The 15,159-nt window shown below is 35.8% G+C and overlaps 1 protein-coding gene across 1 annotated transcript; it reads left to right on the forward strand.

Moving 5' to 3' along the window:
* Positions 1 to 371: 371 nt before the first annotated feature.
* LOC129682219 (inositol hexakisphosphate and diphosphoinositol-pentakisphosphate kinase 2-like) lies at positions 372 to 12,985 on the forward strand (the record flags this gene model as incomplete). Its single annotated transcript, XM_055614465.1, is given in 9 exon segments — positions 372 to 510; positions 632 to 753; positions 931 to 1,113; positions 7,017 to 7,158; positions 7,993 to 8,216; positions 9,223 to 9,350; positions 10,133 to 10,247; positions 12,673 to 12,780; positions 12,869 to 12,985. Coding segments are annotated over 9 exon segments (1,278 nt in total), but the record flags the coding sequence as incomplete, so codon positions are not given.
* Positions 12,986 to 15,159: the final 2,174 nt, after the last annotated feature.

Below are 15,159 nucleotides of genomic sequence, written 5' to 3' on the forward strand. Positions count from 1 at the left end.
TGATAACACATCAGAAAGCACTTGATATAATGAGACCTGAGCCCTGGTACCAGGGAGCTCACGGCCTAACAGTGGTAGCACAAAGGAATTAAATATGCTATAAAATCTGCTATAAGGGCCAGGAAGAGAGAGAGGATAGTTCTTTGCAGAACATGAAGATCCTGCTTCCTTGCTGAAAGTGATTTTAAAATTCAAGTCAGATCTTTACTGGTAGAGAAAAGGACAGTCCTGATGGAGTCAACAGGCCACAACCAGGCACCTTTAGAGAATTTAGAAATGGGTCAAATTCCACAATTCAGAGAGCCCTGAGTAAAGACTAGTACAGAGACCTGTTTAAACATTTTTTTTTTTTTTTTTTTTTTTTATCACTCATGTCTATCTTAGATAACCGAAGAGAGGAGCCGTCCTTACTTTTGGTTCTAAAATGGGGAGGAGAATTAACTCCTGCGGGCAGGGTTCAGGCTGAAGAGCTGGGAAGAGCTTTTAGGTGTATGTACCCTGGAGGTCAAGGTAAGTGCTATAATTTGATTAAATCTGTATACTTTACTTTTACCTTGTGATATTATTAAGCATTTGCGAAAGTACCACAAAACCGAAACATAGCTTAAGTGATGTGAGGACTTATTTTCAGGAGATTATGCAGGATTTCCTGGTTGTGGTTTACTCCGACTGCATAGCACCTACCGACATGACCTCAAGATATACGCTTCTGACGAAGGGCGGGTCCAAATGACTGCAGCTGCTTTTGCAAAGGTATAAGCAACCTTATAATTACTGTAAATTCCAGTTAAAGCCATTACTGACAACGATGAAATATATTATTAGTAAAGTTGACCTGTGATGAGTAGCTTATGCATGCATCTCATAAAGGTATCGTGATGGCCTGTGATTGTACATATATGTAAACCATTGACTCTGTTTCATTCTTAGGGTCTGTTGGCTCTAGAAGGGGAGCTTACCCCCATTCTTGTTCAGATGGTGAAAAGTGCAAATATGAATGGCCTTTTGGACAGTGACAGTGACTCTTTGAGTAACTGTCAGCAGCGTGTAAAAGCAAGGCTTCATGAAATTCTTCAAAAAGACAGAGATTTTACAGCTGAAGATTATGAAAAGGTAGGCCTCGGCAGTTCTTTCCTCGGTTTGTGTTTGTCAGCTTCATCTGTGCTGCTGTTATTTTCATGTTTACATAGGCCATTAATAATCTTCTCTATATAGTAGTGTATTTAAGGGACTGGTATATTTTCTATATAAAAAAAATCAAATAATAATTATTTTATGTTTTGTGAGCCTGTTGAGGTTACTTTTCCTTTTGCTGTGGTAAATTATCCTGACAGCAGTAACTTAGGGACAGAAGGGTCTAATTGGTCCACAATTCAAAGTTCCAGCCCATTGTGGCCATGACGTCACAGCAGCAGTCACTTGAGGCAGCTGACCACATTGCATTCACAGTCTAGAAGCAGGTACCAGTGAACGTCTATCCTTAGCACTTTCTCCCTTTTGTATATAGCCCAGGACTAAACCAAGCCTAGGGAATGGTGGTATCTACTTCTGCAGTGGCTATCTTAGCTCAGTTAACTTAGCTAAGCCTGCAAACATGCTCAGAGACTACTGCCCAGCTGATTATAGATCTCATCAACTTGACAATATTAAATATCATAATGCCAACTGTGGTCTGTCTGTCTCTGTCTCTCTCTCTCTTTGTGTGTGTGTGAATGGCTTACATCACTGACAACACTAACCCTACTTGACCTGAAGAACTTACTTCCCTGTCTCATAATTTATTTTATGAACATTCTTTAGTTTATGATGCTTTCAACTGGTTGCAATTTGGGGCTGTTAGGATTAATTCTTGCATGAACATCTTTGCACACCTCATGGTTCTGAGGAGACCCTGTTTCTCTGTATTTTAAAAGTGAAGATGCAAAGCAGGATGTACTCATCTAGTATTACTGGATAAAGTCAGACTGTTTTCCAGAGTGTAAGCCACTTAAGACCCATGAAGGGTGAAAGCTGCCATTGCAATTGTGTTCTTCACTTATAAGACTCTTAGATTATTTGATTAATAACTCTTAGATTAATGATTATTTGATCATTCTGGTAGGTAAGTCTACATTATACTTTCCCATTTCTTTAAAACTGACTGCTTAGATATCGTTTTTTTTTCATGAGTTCTCCTTAAATATCTTCTTCTTTTTCTCTGCTGATGCCCATGTTTTTCTTATTGAATGATGAGTTCTCATTGGTTGTTTATGTTCCTGTTCCTGATGAAATCCTATCAATCTTAATGATGCTTTTGAATAAGCATATATTCATATTTTCCATTAATTTTAAGCTCTTATTTCCTTTGAAGTTAGTGTTTTTCTAACTAAAGTCATACTGTATTCTACTTTATGATCTGAATTTTATGATCTTGTATGTCAAAATCTATTTTTCTCCTTTAATTATATTTATATTTAGCACTACCTAAAGAGGCTTCTCTCCCTACTTTCCTGAATCACAGTTTAAAATCCTGTGCCTTCTACACAGACTCCTCTTTGATTGTTTTTTGGCTTTTCTCAAATTTCCACAGAAGCTTTAAAATAAGCTTATTAAAAATATTATTGTTATTTTTATTTAGCTTGCATGAAATCTACATTTTCATGGCTTGTACAAGTTTGCATCTAGTCTCTCAATATACAAAAATATATAGCACATTTATTTAGATCCATTAAGATTTTAAATAACATTTTCCAATTCAACTTACTGCACAGTATTTCTTATTCCTCTTAGACTTAAGCTGAGGTAAATGGTTTTTTTTTAATGGAGTTGTTTTGGATATTATTTGAAAATGTTTGTTGTTCTTTGATTGTTTTTATGTCAGAGTATAGTTTTAGTAAGAGTATAACATTAATCTAAGCTATTTCCAAGTCTTTGTATTTTTTGATTTTTTTTTCCTTGCTTTACTTTAATGCTTACAATTCTACAAGCAATACTGAACAGAAGGGGTTCTTACTCATGGCCTTGAAGAGTATTCAATCTACTGCCTGACTGCTCCCCCACCACCGAGGGCTGGGATTGAAGGGATATACTACCACATCTGCCTTAAAAATAGCAGTTGCTAACTCCCACTTCTTTCATAAGATTTCCTGCAATCTCCTCAATGGTTGGTCATAAGTCTCAGCATCTGCTTTGATATTCTGCAGGGCAGAGCCTTTCAGAGGCCCTCTGTGTCAGGCTCCTAACTTGTTCCCTGTTTTCTCCTTCTGATGTCCATCCTCTTTGCCTTTCTGAGTGGGAATTGAGCATTTTAGCCAGAGTTCTCCCTCTTGATTAGTTTCTTTAGGAGTACAGATTTTAGTAGGTTTATCCTATATTATATGTCTGTATGAGTGAGTGTGTACTGTGTGTGTCTTTCTGCTTCTGGGATAGCTCACTCAGGATGATCTTTTCCAGTTCCCACCATTTACCTGCAAATTTCATGATTTTCTTGTTTTTTTTATTGCTGAGTAGTATTCCATTGTGTAGATGTACCATACTTTCTGTATCCATTGCTCAGTTGAGGGGCATCTTCGTTGTTTCCAGCTTCTGGCTGTTACAAATAAAGCTGCTACAAACATGGTTGAGCAAATGTCCTTATTGTGTACTTGAGCCTCTTTTGGATATATGCCTAGAAGTGGTATGGCTGGATCTTGAGTAAGTGCTATTCCTAGTTGTCTTAGAACGCGCCAGAAATGGGAGTTAGTAAGACCTGGAAGGGACAGGAGGTCCACAAGGAGAGCAACAGATCCAAAAAATCTGAGCACATGGGTCATTCCTGAAACTGATAGTCCAACCAAGTAGCATGCATGGAGATAACCCAGAATCCCTGCACAGATGTAGCCTATGACAATTCAGTCTCCTAGTGGGTTCCATAGTAATGGGAAGAGGGACTGTCTCTGACATGAACTGATTGGCCTGCTCTTTGATCACCTCCCCCTGAGGGGGTAGCAGCCTTACCAGGCCACAGAGGAAGACAATGCAGCCAGTCCTGATGAGACCTGATAGACTAGGATCAGAAGGAAGGAAAAAAGACCTCCCCTACCAGTGGACTTGGGGAGGGGCATGTGTGGAGAAGGAGGAGGAAGGGAGGGGTTGGGAGGGGAGGAGGGAGGGAACTGCTGGGGGGATACAAAGTAAATAAAGTGTAATTAATAAAAAGATAAATAAAATTTAAAAAAAAATTAAAAACCAGACCAGACCTAATAAACCTAAATTTGAAATTAAAAAAAAAAAAAAAAACATAGCAGTTGCTTTTCTGCTCACATTCTCCTAGAGGAAGATTTAATACTTGTCTATTAGTCTTGAAGTTTTCTCTGGTTTTTTGTCATTGTTTTTGTTTTGAAATTATCTTTTTAAAAAGTAATGGAATTATACATGGTCCTTTTTTTCTAAGTTTTTGTCATGAAAGTACTTTGGGCCTAGAATATCCTTACCTTTTTTTTTCTTTATTAATTACACTTTATTCACTTTGTATCCCCCCTGTGGTTCTCTCCCTCTTCCTGTCCCAATCCCTCCCTTCCTCCACCCTCTGCATGCATGCCCTTCCCCAAGTCCACTGGTAGGGGAGGACTTCTTTTCCTTCCTTCTGATCCTAGTCAATTAGGTCTCATCAGGAATGGCTGCATTGTCTTCTTCTGTGGTCTGGTAATGCTGCTCCCCCCTCAGGGGGAGGTAATTAAAGAGCAGGCCAATCAGTTCATGTCAGAGACAGTCCCTATTCCTATTACAATGGAACCCACTTGGATACTGAACTGCCATGGGCTACATCTGTGCAGGGGTCTTAGGTTATCTCCATGCATAGTCCTTGGTTGGAATATCAGTCTGAGGAAGAAAAAAAAAAAAAAAACCTCTTTTTTTTAACATGCTAACTTTTTATAGTATTAATTTGAGTTTACAAATTTTATGCTTTGGAGTTTGGGGTCTATAGTCATGGACTGATCAGCCTTTACTTCTTCATTATAGTTAAATCTTAATTTCCATGTCAGTGATATGCTAGTCTGATGTAAAAAAAAAAAAAAACTGGTGAGAAAATTCTTCCCTATTTGGGAAGTAGTTTGTGAACAATTACTTCATTTTTTTTCTAAATACTGTGGAATTACTACTAAGTAATAAATAGTACTCAATGATCAATTACTACTAAATACTATGAAAACTTCTTTTGTAAAATTAATGGAACTAAAAACTAGTTTAGCACGTTTCAGTTAGGTCTGCATTTCTACTATTATATGCATATAGAATCGATTCTAACTCCATCTAGGGTCTTGGCAGTGTGTGTAGAATCTGTAGGAATTTTTATTCATAGTATTGTACCTTCTTTCTTTCATGATCAGCTTTTCTGTCGCAGATCTATTTCATTGGTCCTCTGAGTCATTATTTAGATATTGTCTCTCTCTGAATTTGGTTGCCCTCTTAGACTCTTAACCACCTCACTATTTATAACACAGAAATGCTACTGATTATTGCATCTTGACCCTCCTGCAGCTTAACCAAACTGATCAGGCCTAACATTCTTTTAAGTTTCTGTGCAGTGTTTTTGTCTTTTTCTTTTTCTTCAGATGAGAATTTACTTTATTCCTCAGGCTTTTCTTTTCCTTGGGAATCTCCTAATTTAGCTTTCAGAGTAGCTGCGCTTGCTGACATAAGTCATTGTCATACCTGGCTTACTGGATGATGTCATGGGATTTTCTGTGTATAGAATAATGTAATCTACAAGAAGGATAATTTTTCTTCTTCCTTTCTATTTGTAGCTCACCTTTTACTTTTTTTCTCTTCCCTAATTGCACTGGCTAAGTAAGACTCTAGAACTATGCTGACAATAGTGAAGTGGTGGTTTTTTTTTTTCCCTCCTCCAGTTCTTAGAGGAAACTCTGAGCTTTTCCCTGATTGGTATGATGTTGGCTAAGTTAAATATACACAGCATTTAGTATGTTAAAATTAGTTCCTCCAGTACTGAAATTATAAAGATTTTACTGTTAATGGCTGTATAGTTTCTATTACTTATTTTAATTTTGAGATTATTTTATAATTACATCATTTCCCCCTTCTTTTTCCTCTCCCCATACTTTCCCACATACCCCTCCTTGTTTGGATGTTTTCTCTCCCCCTACTCAGGTAGGCAGTGATATTGAGGTCGATGTACTATGTTGTTTATTGTTTACATATATTGACCCATCCTCATATTCGTAGAATAAATCTCCCCTAATGTAATGATGGCGTATAGTTTTTTGATGTTCTGTTGTGCTTGATTTGCCAGCATTTTATTGAAGAGTTTACATTTATTTATCACAATATAAACCTGTAATGTTCCTTCTTTTTTCCCTGCCTTGCTCTGCCTCCTTTTCACTACTTCCTTCTTACTTGTCTGGTCTTGATATTAAGGAAATGCTGGTCTTGTGGATGAATTTGGAATGTTTCCTCTCTTTTCAATTTTTTGTGGGATAATTGGAGATGAATGTTAAAAGTTGAATTTATAATTGGTACCATTCAGCTTTTGCTGAATTGAAAAAGCCTCATTAACAAAGTATAATAGCATAGTGGTTAACACTATGAGTTCTGCAACCAGCCTTCCTGTGATTGAATCCTGTTCCTTCATATGCTTGGTACTTAGTCTATGCAAACTACTTAACCTCAGTTAAGTAACTCATCAGGGAGAAGGTGATCATGATGATCATAAATGTGTAGTAAAATTACAAGTAGAAACATGTCAAGTGGTTAGAACCACATTTGCACATAATATACAAATCACCAAATTCTCATCACATCTCATCCTTTAGTTTAGAGTACTTCTGATTTTTTCTGTAGGTAATCTAATTATAGTTAAAGCTTAAATTTGTTTTAACTTGAGTTTCTGAGACTTTCACATCCCTGTTGATAGTATTACTCTGTGTTAAATATCTTAATGTATAGAATGTAATTATTTTCCCAGCTGTGGAAAATTTTGTGTTTGTTCTCTTGGATAATGGGACATAACCTGAAATAAAGCACTTATTCATTTGTAGCTTACTCCATCTGGAAGCATTTCTGTTATCAAATCAATGCATTTAATTAAAAATCCAGTGAAAACCTGTGACAAAGTTTATTCCTTGATTCAAAGTTTGACTTCCCAAATCAGACATCGGATGGAAGATCCCAAATCATCTGGCAAGTATTTTTTTCTTAGAATGTTGAACAGAAGGTACTGTCATTTTTTGCTAAGCATTTGAAATAAGATGTGTAACTCTTAACAATCTCAAGCTTTTCTCTTGGCATATGGGTATAGATGGTATGGATTTATCCAACAAGGAATAATAGCTAGGTTACAGTCATTTTATCCATGATAGTAAGAACAAGACAGTGAAATAGTCTAGTTGTTTAGCATCCCCAGATAGTGAGCAGAGAACAGGCAGCAAAGATAGACACTGAGAAGTCTGCTTCCAAGCTAGCTTGATATCATTGACAGCTTAAATTTCTTGGTGATGAAAATGGGTATTTTAAACTTTTTAATATCTACGAGGTATTTTCTGCAAAAGATAGTGTGCTTATTCTGTTTAGTCATAGCAATTTAAGGAATAAGGTATTTAAATTTTAGAATAGAAAGCATATTCAGAGAGTTTTGCTATATTCTTGGTGTTTTTCTTTTCATTGTTATCAAAATCTGTAATATATGGAATGGGTCTCATAAATAAATCAGGCTCCTAATCCAAGTACTTGTGCTAAGTACTTATCCAAGCCTAAAACCATGTAGTTGTTAATGGTCTATGCGGATAGTAGTACTTTCTAGCTTCTTAGAGCTTTACCTTCTTCTCTGTAAAGTTTTTCTGTTTATAGAGAGCCAGTCATGGAGGCACATGCTATAATCACAGCCTCAGAGAAGCTGAACCAGAAGAACAAGAAGTTCCAGGCCAGCGAGAGCTAAACAGAATACAAATAAATGTTAATATATATTCCCAATCAGATTGTTAACATGGATATACTAAAAATTGTATGTTTTCTTAGATATTCAGCTGTACCATAGTGAGACACTGGAACTTATGCTACGTAGATGGTCCAAGTTGGAGAAAGACTTTAAAACAAAAAATGGGAGATATGATATTAGTAAGATTCCCGACATATATGATTGCATCAAGTATGACGTTCAGCATAATGGTTCCTTGAAGCTAGAAAATACAATGGAACTCTATAGGCTTTCAAAGGCATTAGCAGACATTGTTATCCCTCAGGTAAGTTACCCTTGGGGTACTTTCCTAATTATGTAGCAAGTATTTTCAGAGTGCTCATTGCTGGATAAAGGTAGCCATTATTAGTGTTATTCCAATTTGCTGATTAGAATGAACATAACCTAACTTAACAAACTTCTTATTTGGAAAAGTAGATTTGTTTTATTTCTTTCACTTTTTTACACATTTAACATACTTATAACTCTAGGATTCTAACCATTTTTAGGATTTCCACAGTGCATGATAGTTTACATTTATGTGTAACTTCCTAAATCAAATTTCCAAACAATTTTCCCTGATTTTTTTTTTTTTTTACTCACATCTTTGATTACAACTTGTTAAAACAACAACAACAAAAAAACAACTTAAAATTAGTCAAAGGTTTTGGGTTTTTGTTTTGTTTTCTTTTGTTTTTGTTTTGTTTTGAGACTGGACCTATTGTGTTGTGGTCCTAGCTGTTCTGGAACTCATGTAGACCAGTCTGGCCTAAAACTCACAAACATCTATCACCTGCCTCTGCCTCCCAACTGCTGGGATTATAGGCATACTCCATCACTACTAGCTTGCCAAAGGAAGCTTTAAAAAATCTGTCAGGCATTTTGAACTTTGATGTTAGGATGCTCTTAGTTTTACTTCTTTTAATGGTAATTATCTATGTGTCTGGTTTTAAAATCTCTGACCTCAAGTTTTTGTCTTAAAATTGTTTTCATATTTTAAGCCTTCTGATGAAAGGAAGACTAGTCATAAAGTTTGCATTCATTCACCCTTCCCTTTTTATAGTTAACTTTTTTCAATTCCTCCATACAATTCTTCTAATTACACTTACTTGCTTGAAAAGAATATATTTGTAGTTGCAAAGAAATGCAAACTAAGAGTTGTCTATTTTTAAAAGCTTTATTGTAATGTTTGAGCCACATGATAATTCTTTACTTCAGGAGTGCATGTGCTACAACTGTGTATTAGAGCTTTTCTTCTAATTTAAGTTTTGTTTTGTTTTAATTTTTCTCAGGAATATGGTATAACTAAAGCTGAAAAACTGGAGATCGCCAAAGGCTACTGCACTCCTCTAGTTAGAAAAATTCGATCCGATCTTCAGAGGACACAAGATGATGACACTGTCAATAAACTCCATCCTTTGTAAGAGAGCATAGCAGCTGTTCGCATTCCTAGGCATCTAGTTTTGTGTATTTCAAATCTAAAATATTTGTTGGTTCATGCAGAAATCAAGAGTGTGTCACTTGACACATGACAGGAATAGGACTACTTAGGTATTCCTATTCATTACCTTTTAACTAGAACTCTTTTCGGGCTGTGACAGGGGAAAGATTGAGGCCTTAAACGTGCCATAGGCATGTGCTCTGTCACTGGCCTGCATCCCTAAGATAGTGGATATCTCTTGTTATGACAGCTAACATCAGTATTACAATCTTGCTTTTACCCATGTTCTGGCTTTAGAGTCACATACCCCAGGCTCAGCCAAGATTTTGTTGGGTTGCCAGATGGGGAAAGCCAAGGGAAATGGGATAGGATGATATTTTTCATTAATTATCTGTTCTGATCAGTGTGAACCGCATTGGGAGGCATTACTGTCTCTGGATACCTCTGTTATTGCTATTAGAGGAGTTAACTTGATCTTTTCCAGTAAAGTAATGCTGTTCTGTGCTTTTTGTTTTTGTTGTTTTTTTTTTTGGGGGGGGGTGTTATTTGGTTTTGGTTTTTTGTTTTGTTTTTACTATTCTCAGAGGGCTACTTTATTCTAATTAAAAGAATATCTATCAATGACTCCCAGTTGTAGTATGAAGAATGATAAATTTATTTATGATGGGGCTTTGCTTCCATTTTATAAAATTGTTTTCCTGGTTTTTCATATGCTTTTGACTACATGTTTACATTTTCACACTATCTGCTTCTAATTCTAGGTATTCTAGAGGTGTTCTGTCTCCTGAGCGGCATGTTCGTACCAGGTTATATTTTACCAGTGAAAGTCATGTGCATTCCTTACTATCCATTCTTCGCTATGGTGCCTTATGCGATGTGAGTGTACAGGTCATTCCAGCCTAACTGACAAATGCTTTTTTTGAGAGTCTGTACTCAGATCACTAACTGATTTTCTTTCTTTTGGTTTGCTTTTGTTGTTTTCTTTTTTACTGTCAATTGTGGTGATCTGCTCTATTTTCATTATTTATCATTTTTTGAGAGTATAAGCATTTTGGTAGGTTTGGAGAAGAGAGACAAGTTTACTTTCCTTCAGAGAAGAACCATATGATGAGCTGGACATGATCGCTGACACCTGTGATCCCAGCCATCCTGTGCTATGCAGTTGTTTCAACAGAGCCTCTGACCAACTAACAGGTTTATTTTGTCTTAGGTCTTGAGAGGGTACAGCCCTCCATGGTAAGGAAGACTGACCTGGTTCAAGAGGCTTATGGCTGTGATACAGGCAGTATGAAGCTGTTGGTTTACAGTTCAGTGTTCTGTTCACATTTGTACTACCATGAAGAAGCAGAGGCATTGGCCTCACATGGCCTGGCTAGAAACTTCTAGCCTCTTACACTCAGAGGGCTAGGGCTGTGTAGTGCTTGTCTAGCACTTAGGTTCAACCACTACTTCCAGAAAGAAAACAAGAAATAGTAAAAAGTGGCCTCCTTACATATCTATGTGGATTAGTAGAGCTTTAGTAAAAGACACTGAATGAACAAGACCCTAATTAAGCAACAGAAGAAATTGTATATCCAGTGGTAGTTATGCTACTGCTTTGGGAGTAACAGCTACATGTCTGGCATGGTCTTTTATACCTTCGTGTGCATGTTTAGAAAAGAGCACATGAATGAGGAAAAGCAGGAACAATAGGAAGCTTGTGCTGCAACATAAATACAGCATGAACCATGTCAGGTTTGAAAATGGCGGTTTGTGTTCTAAAAGGACTTGCAATGTTTTGTTGCTTTGCAGACAGGAGGTAGGCAAGTAAATAATAGGAAAATGGTGAGAGCACTATTACACGTGATGCAGTTTGAATAAGACACCAGCAGTGCAACTAGAGCTTGCACTGCTCTAGTTCAATATTCAAAACCTGTGACTGGAAGGATTTATAAGTAATATACTGAGACCTTCACCAGTCTCTTCTCAGTTGAAATTTTGGATTACTCAGAATGAACCACATGAAAATGAACATTTTTAAAGGTTTTTTAATGGAAATAAAATTACTAAAATGATCTGGTAGCTTTAATAACAATAGACTATTATGGCTTCTTCCATAATTGCATTTAAGAAAATATTACTAAAAATTACTTAATTTTATGTGTTCATTGCTGCAGATGTCTCTAATTGCAACCCTGAAATTATGTGCTATTCTTAATACAGTACCACAAAGCCCTAATTTATCTTTTCCCCAAAGAAATTAAAAATCTTTAATTTAAACTCATCATTTCTATAGACTGACACCTAATCACTTAAAAAGCAATGCTAGTTTTTGTTTTCCTTTATCAGTTTTGAAAAGAACAGACCTTTGCAAATCTTACCTCCACAACCTGTGTACACATTCAGGTGTGGTTTTTCATTCTAGGCATTGCCTTAATTTTGAGATCTATCTTTTCTGAAATAAAAACGAAGTATACTCTATGCAGAAGTGACCAGTCAGAGTGTAGTTTCATAATTCTGTTCTTTTAGAATAGAAGACATTCCTATGCTAAAGTCCATGCTATTATGTACTAGAACACTAGTGTACACCCTCTTTATGTACTAGAAAACTGATGACTGCCTCTGTATTTGTAATATTTGGTATATATGGACAATGAGGAAAGCTTTCCTGTGATGTTTGGAAGGTTTATATTAGACCTCGCTGTCTTCACACAGGCTCTGTGCTTTGAGTTGTCTTTCAGGTAGTGCTTTCTGCCTAAGGTGTTCTCTTTCTGTTATGAATGGTTCCTTTCAACTCTGGTGCCCTGATTACATGTGTGAATATCATTGATTTTCTAAAGTAAGATGCATAGATAATGAAGGAGGTGATAAGATCAATTGAATTTATATATGTCTTCTCATGCTGATTATTGTAGAATCACTGCAGTGTAAAGGGGATATTTTTTCAAAGACATATGCTGCAGGCTTGGACTATAGTATTTTGGGGAAAGAAGTAGTAGTCTTTGAAGATAATGTTCTGTATTATGAGGCATAACACTCTGCTAGGTACTTTCAGACTTAGAATATTAAAAAGCTATTCTTTTATAATTCAGTAGCAAGTTTTATTTCAAGAGGGTTTTTTTTCTACCTTTTGTAAATTGTCTTGAAAAACTTTACTCTTAGAGTTTAAAATATCATGCATTATATGGTAAACATGTCATAGTTTTTCTATTCATCTGGTATGTATGATATTATTCAATATTAAATAAGCTATCATAACAGTAATAAAATGACTTTCATGTGAAAAGGTATGAAAAACACTTACCATCAATCCTTTGTTCAGGAATCAAAGGATGAGCAGTGGAAAAGAGCTATGGATTATTTAAACGTTGTCAACGAACTTAACTACATGACTCAGATTGTAATCATGCTCTATGAGGATCCTAACAAGGTAAGAGAGCTCTTGGTTTGTATGTATGACCACAGCTAAGCAAATACTTGAAACTCTTCACTGGAGAAATGTCCTTCATTTGTTTCAGGATCTCTCCTCAGAGGAACGCTTTCATGTGGAATTACACTTTAGTCCTGGAGCCAAAGGCTGTGAAGAAGATAAGAATTTGCCATCTGGCTATGGGTATAGGCCAGCTTCCAGGGAGGTAATAAAAATGGGGCGTTCAGTGCATAACTACAACAGCTCCAGGTTTTCATGATGTTTCTGCAAGATTTTCCATTACTCTATAAAACATTTTCATAGCAACTACTGGGGAAAAAGGCTTCAGCTTTTAAAAATATAATCCGAGAGGCTGAGAGGTGTTTCAGCAGTCAAGAGCACTGACTAGAATGCAGGGTCAGTTCCCAACACACACATGGCTCACAGGAGTCTAACTCCATTTCCAGGCCTCTTCTGGCCTCTGTGAGCACCAAGACCACGCACACAATATGGTACACAGACATGCATGAGGCAACACACATACCAGAACACACATAAAGTAAAAGTAAGTAATCCTTAAAATTTGTAAATATATGTAATCTGAGTAAATAACATGTTCATTTCTTTTAGAAATTTTGAGAATTTTATCCTATTTAGATTGTTGGGATTTTAGCTGTATTTAGAGTGGATAATTGTAGTTTTCATTGCCAAGAACATAGCGTGGGGTCTTTATTTTCACCTGTGCTATATTCATGAGTCAGTGCTTTCTGGAATATGTTTTAGAAAACTAGCATTATTATTTTTTGATTTTTTTTATTATGAAGTTTTATTGTTTAGGAAACTACACATGTAATCTAAAAATATTTAGTAATATTTTAATTATGTGATCAATTTATTTAATGTATAATTTAGAACTTACGTGTCTTTTATGTTTACTAGGTAATGCATATTCGGTATTTAATATTTCAAATTGAGGGTATATAGTTGTCAATGATAATCATGAGTTATCTTTTTATTTTCTGTGAGATGTGTAATGCTCTTTATGATTTTTCATCGGTAACTTTTCTTACCTATGTTTGCTTATTTCCTGAGCTTGAAAGGAGTTTTGACATATTAATTTTTTCTGGAACCAACAGTTTTTCATGTGGCCCTGTCTACATACATTTGTCTTTTATTTCTCCCACTCTTGTATTCTGTTTCCATCCTTCTACCTTCATTCACTTTAGATCATGTTGATCTAAACTTAGACCATCTGTTTTGAAGTTTTATTTTGATATAGTATTTGTACATGAGCTATAAATTTACTGTTAGCTGCATTCCATGAACATATTTTATTAGTCAATTCATGTTTTTTCTTTGTTCTCTAGATTTAAGGCATATGGTCTGATTACAACCATGTAGAAAGTACACTGGGCTTTTCCTAGTAGACACTGGCTTAATCGCAAATTGTCAGAATGTCCGGAGTGTATTTTTGTCTTTAATGTATTAGGACCTGCTTTATTGTCCTGCACATGATTGTTTTTTGTTCAATGCTTATGGGTATTTGAATCATGTATATATTCTCTTAGGTATAATCAATATGTATACTCTCTTATGATTTGCTCAAAACAGTCTTAAGTATCAGTCAGGCAAAACTTATTGGCAGTGTTGTTTTGATTGTTTATATTCTCAAAGGTTCTTTTTGGTCTGGTTGTGCTTCTGGCTACTTACAGTGCAAAAATATCTCACCTTGATATGGATTATCCTGATACTTTTCAGTACTTTTTGTCAGACTTGTAAGCAGCAAAATTTTTTTAAAATCTATATGTTTTTTTTAACTCTTTGAGATAGACTCTTCATTATGTTGCCCTACCTGACCTAGAACTATGTAGAACTATGTAGATCAGGCTAGCCTAAACTCACAGAGTTTACAGAGCCTGTCTCTGCTTTTGCTTCCCAAGTGCTAAGATTTAAAGGCTGTGTCACTACATCTTTTTTTTTTTTAATTGAAATGTTGCATTATTTTCCTCTCCTTTTCTTCCCTTCAACACCTTTTAAATTTTATGGCATCTTGTTCTTTTATTGTAATTGTCATATACATATATATGAACACATACATATGTAAATATGATTTGCTGAGTCTATTTAGTGTTGCTGTGTGTGTGGTTGTGTGTATTCTCTGTATGGGCAATAATCTTATTTTTAGATTTGTCATGAACAATCATTTACAGTGGGTTTTTTTTCCCTATTCCACTCTTTTTCATTTTTAAAGACTTGTTCTTTGACAGTTTCAAACTATTTATATCATTCACTTTCCCCCCTTATCTTCTTTCAGATCTCTTCCTTCCCACCCGCAGCCTTTTTTCTTTCATCCCAGTAATCATCTCTGTTTTTATGTTTTCTTTCAGTTTATTTACTTTA

This window comes from Psammomys obesus, unplaced genomic scaffold, assembly GCF_907164565.1.
Source record: "Psammomys obesus unplaced genomic scaffold, mPsaObe1.curated_primary_1811, whole genome shotgun sequence".
NCBI classification, from domain to species: domain Eukaryota; kingdom Metazoa; phylum Chordata; class Mammalia; order Rodentia; family Muridae; genus Psammomys; species Psammomys obesus.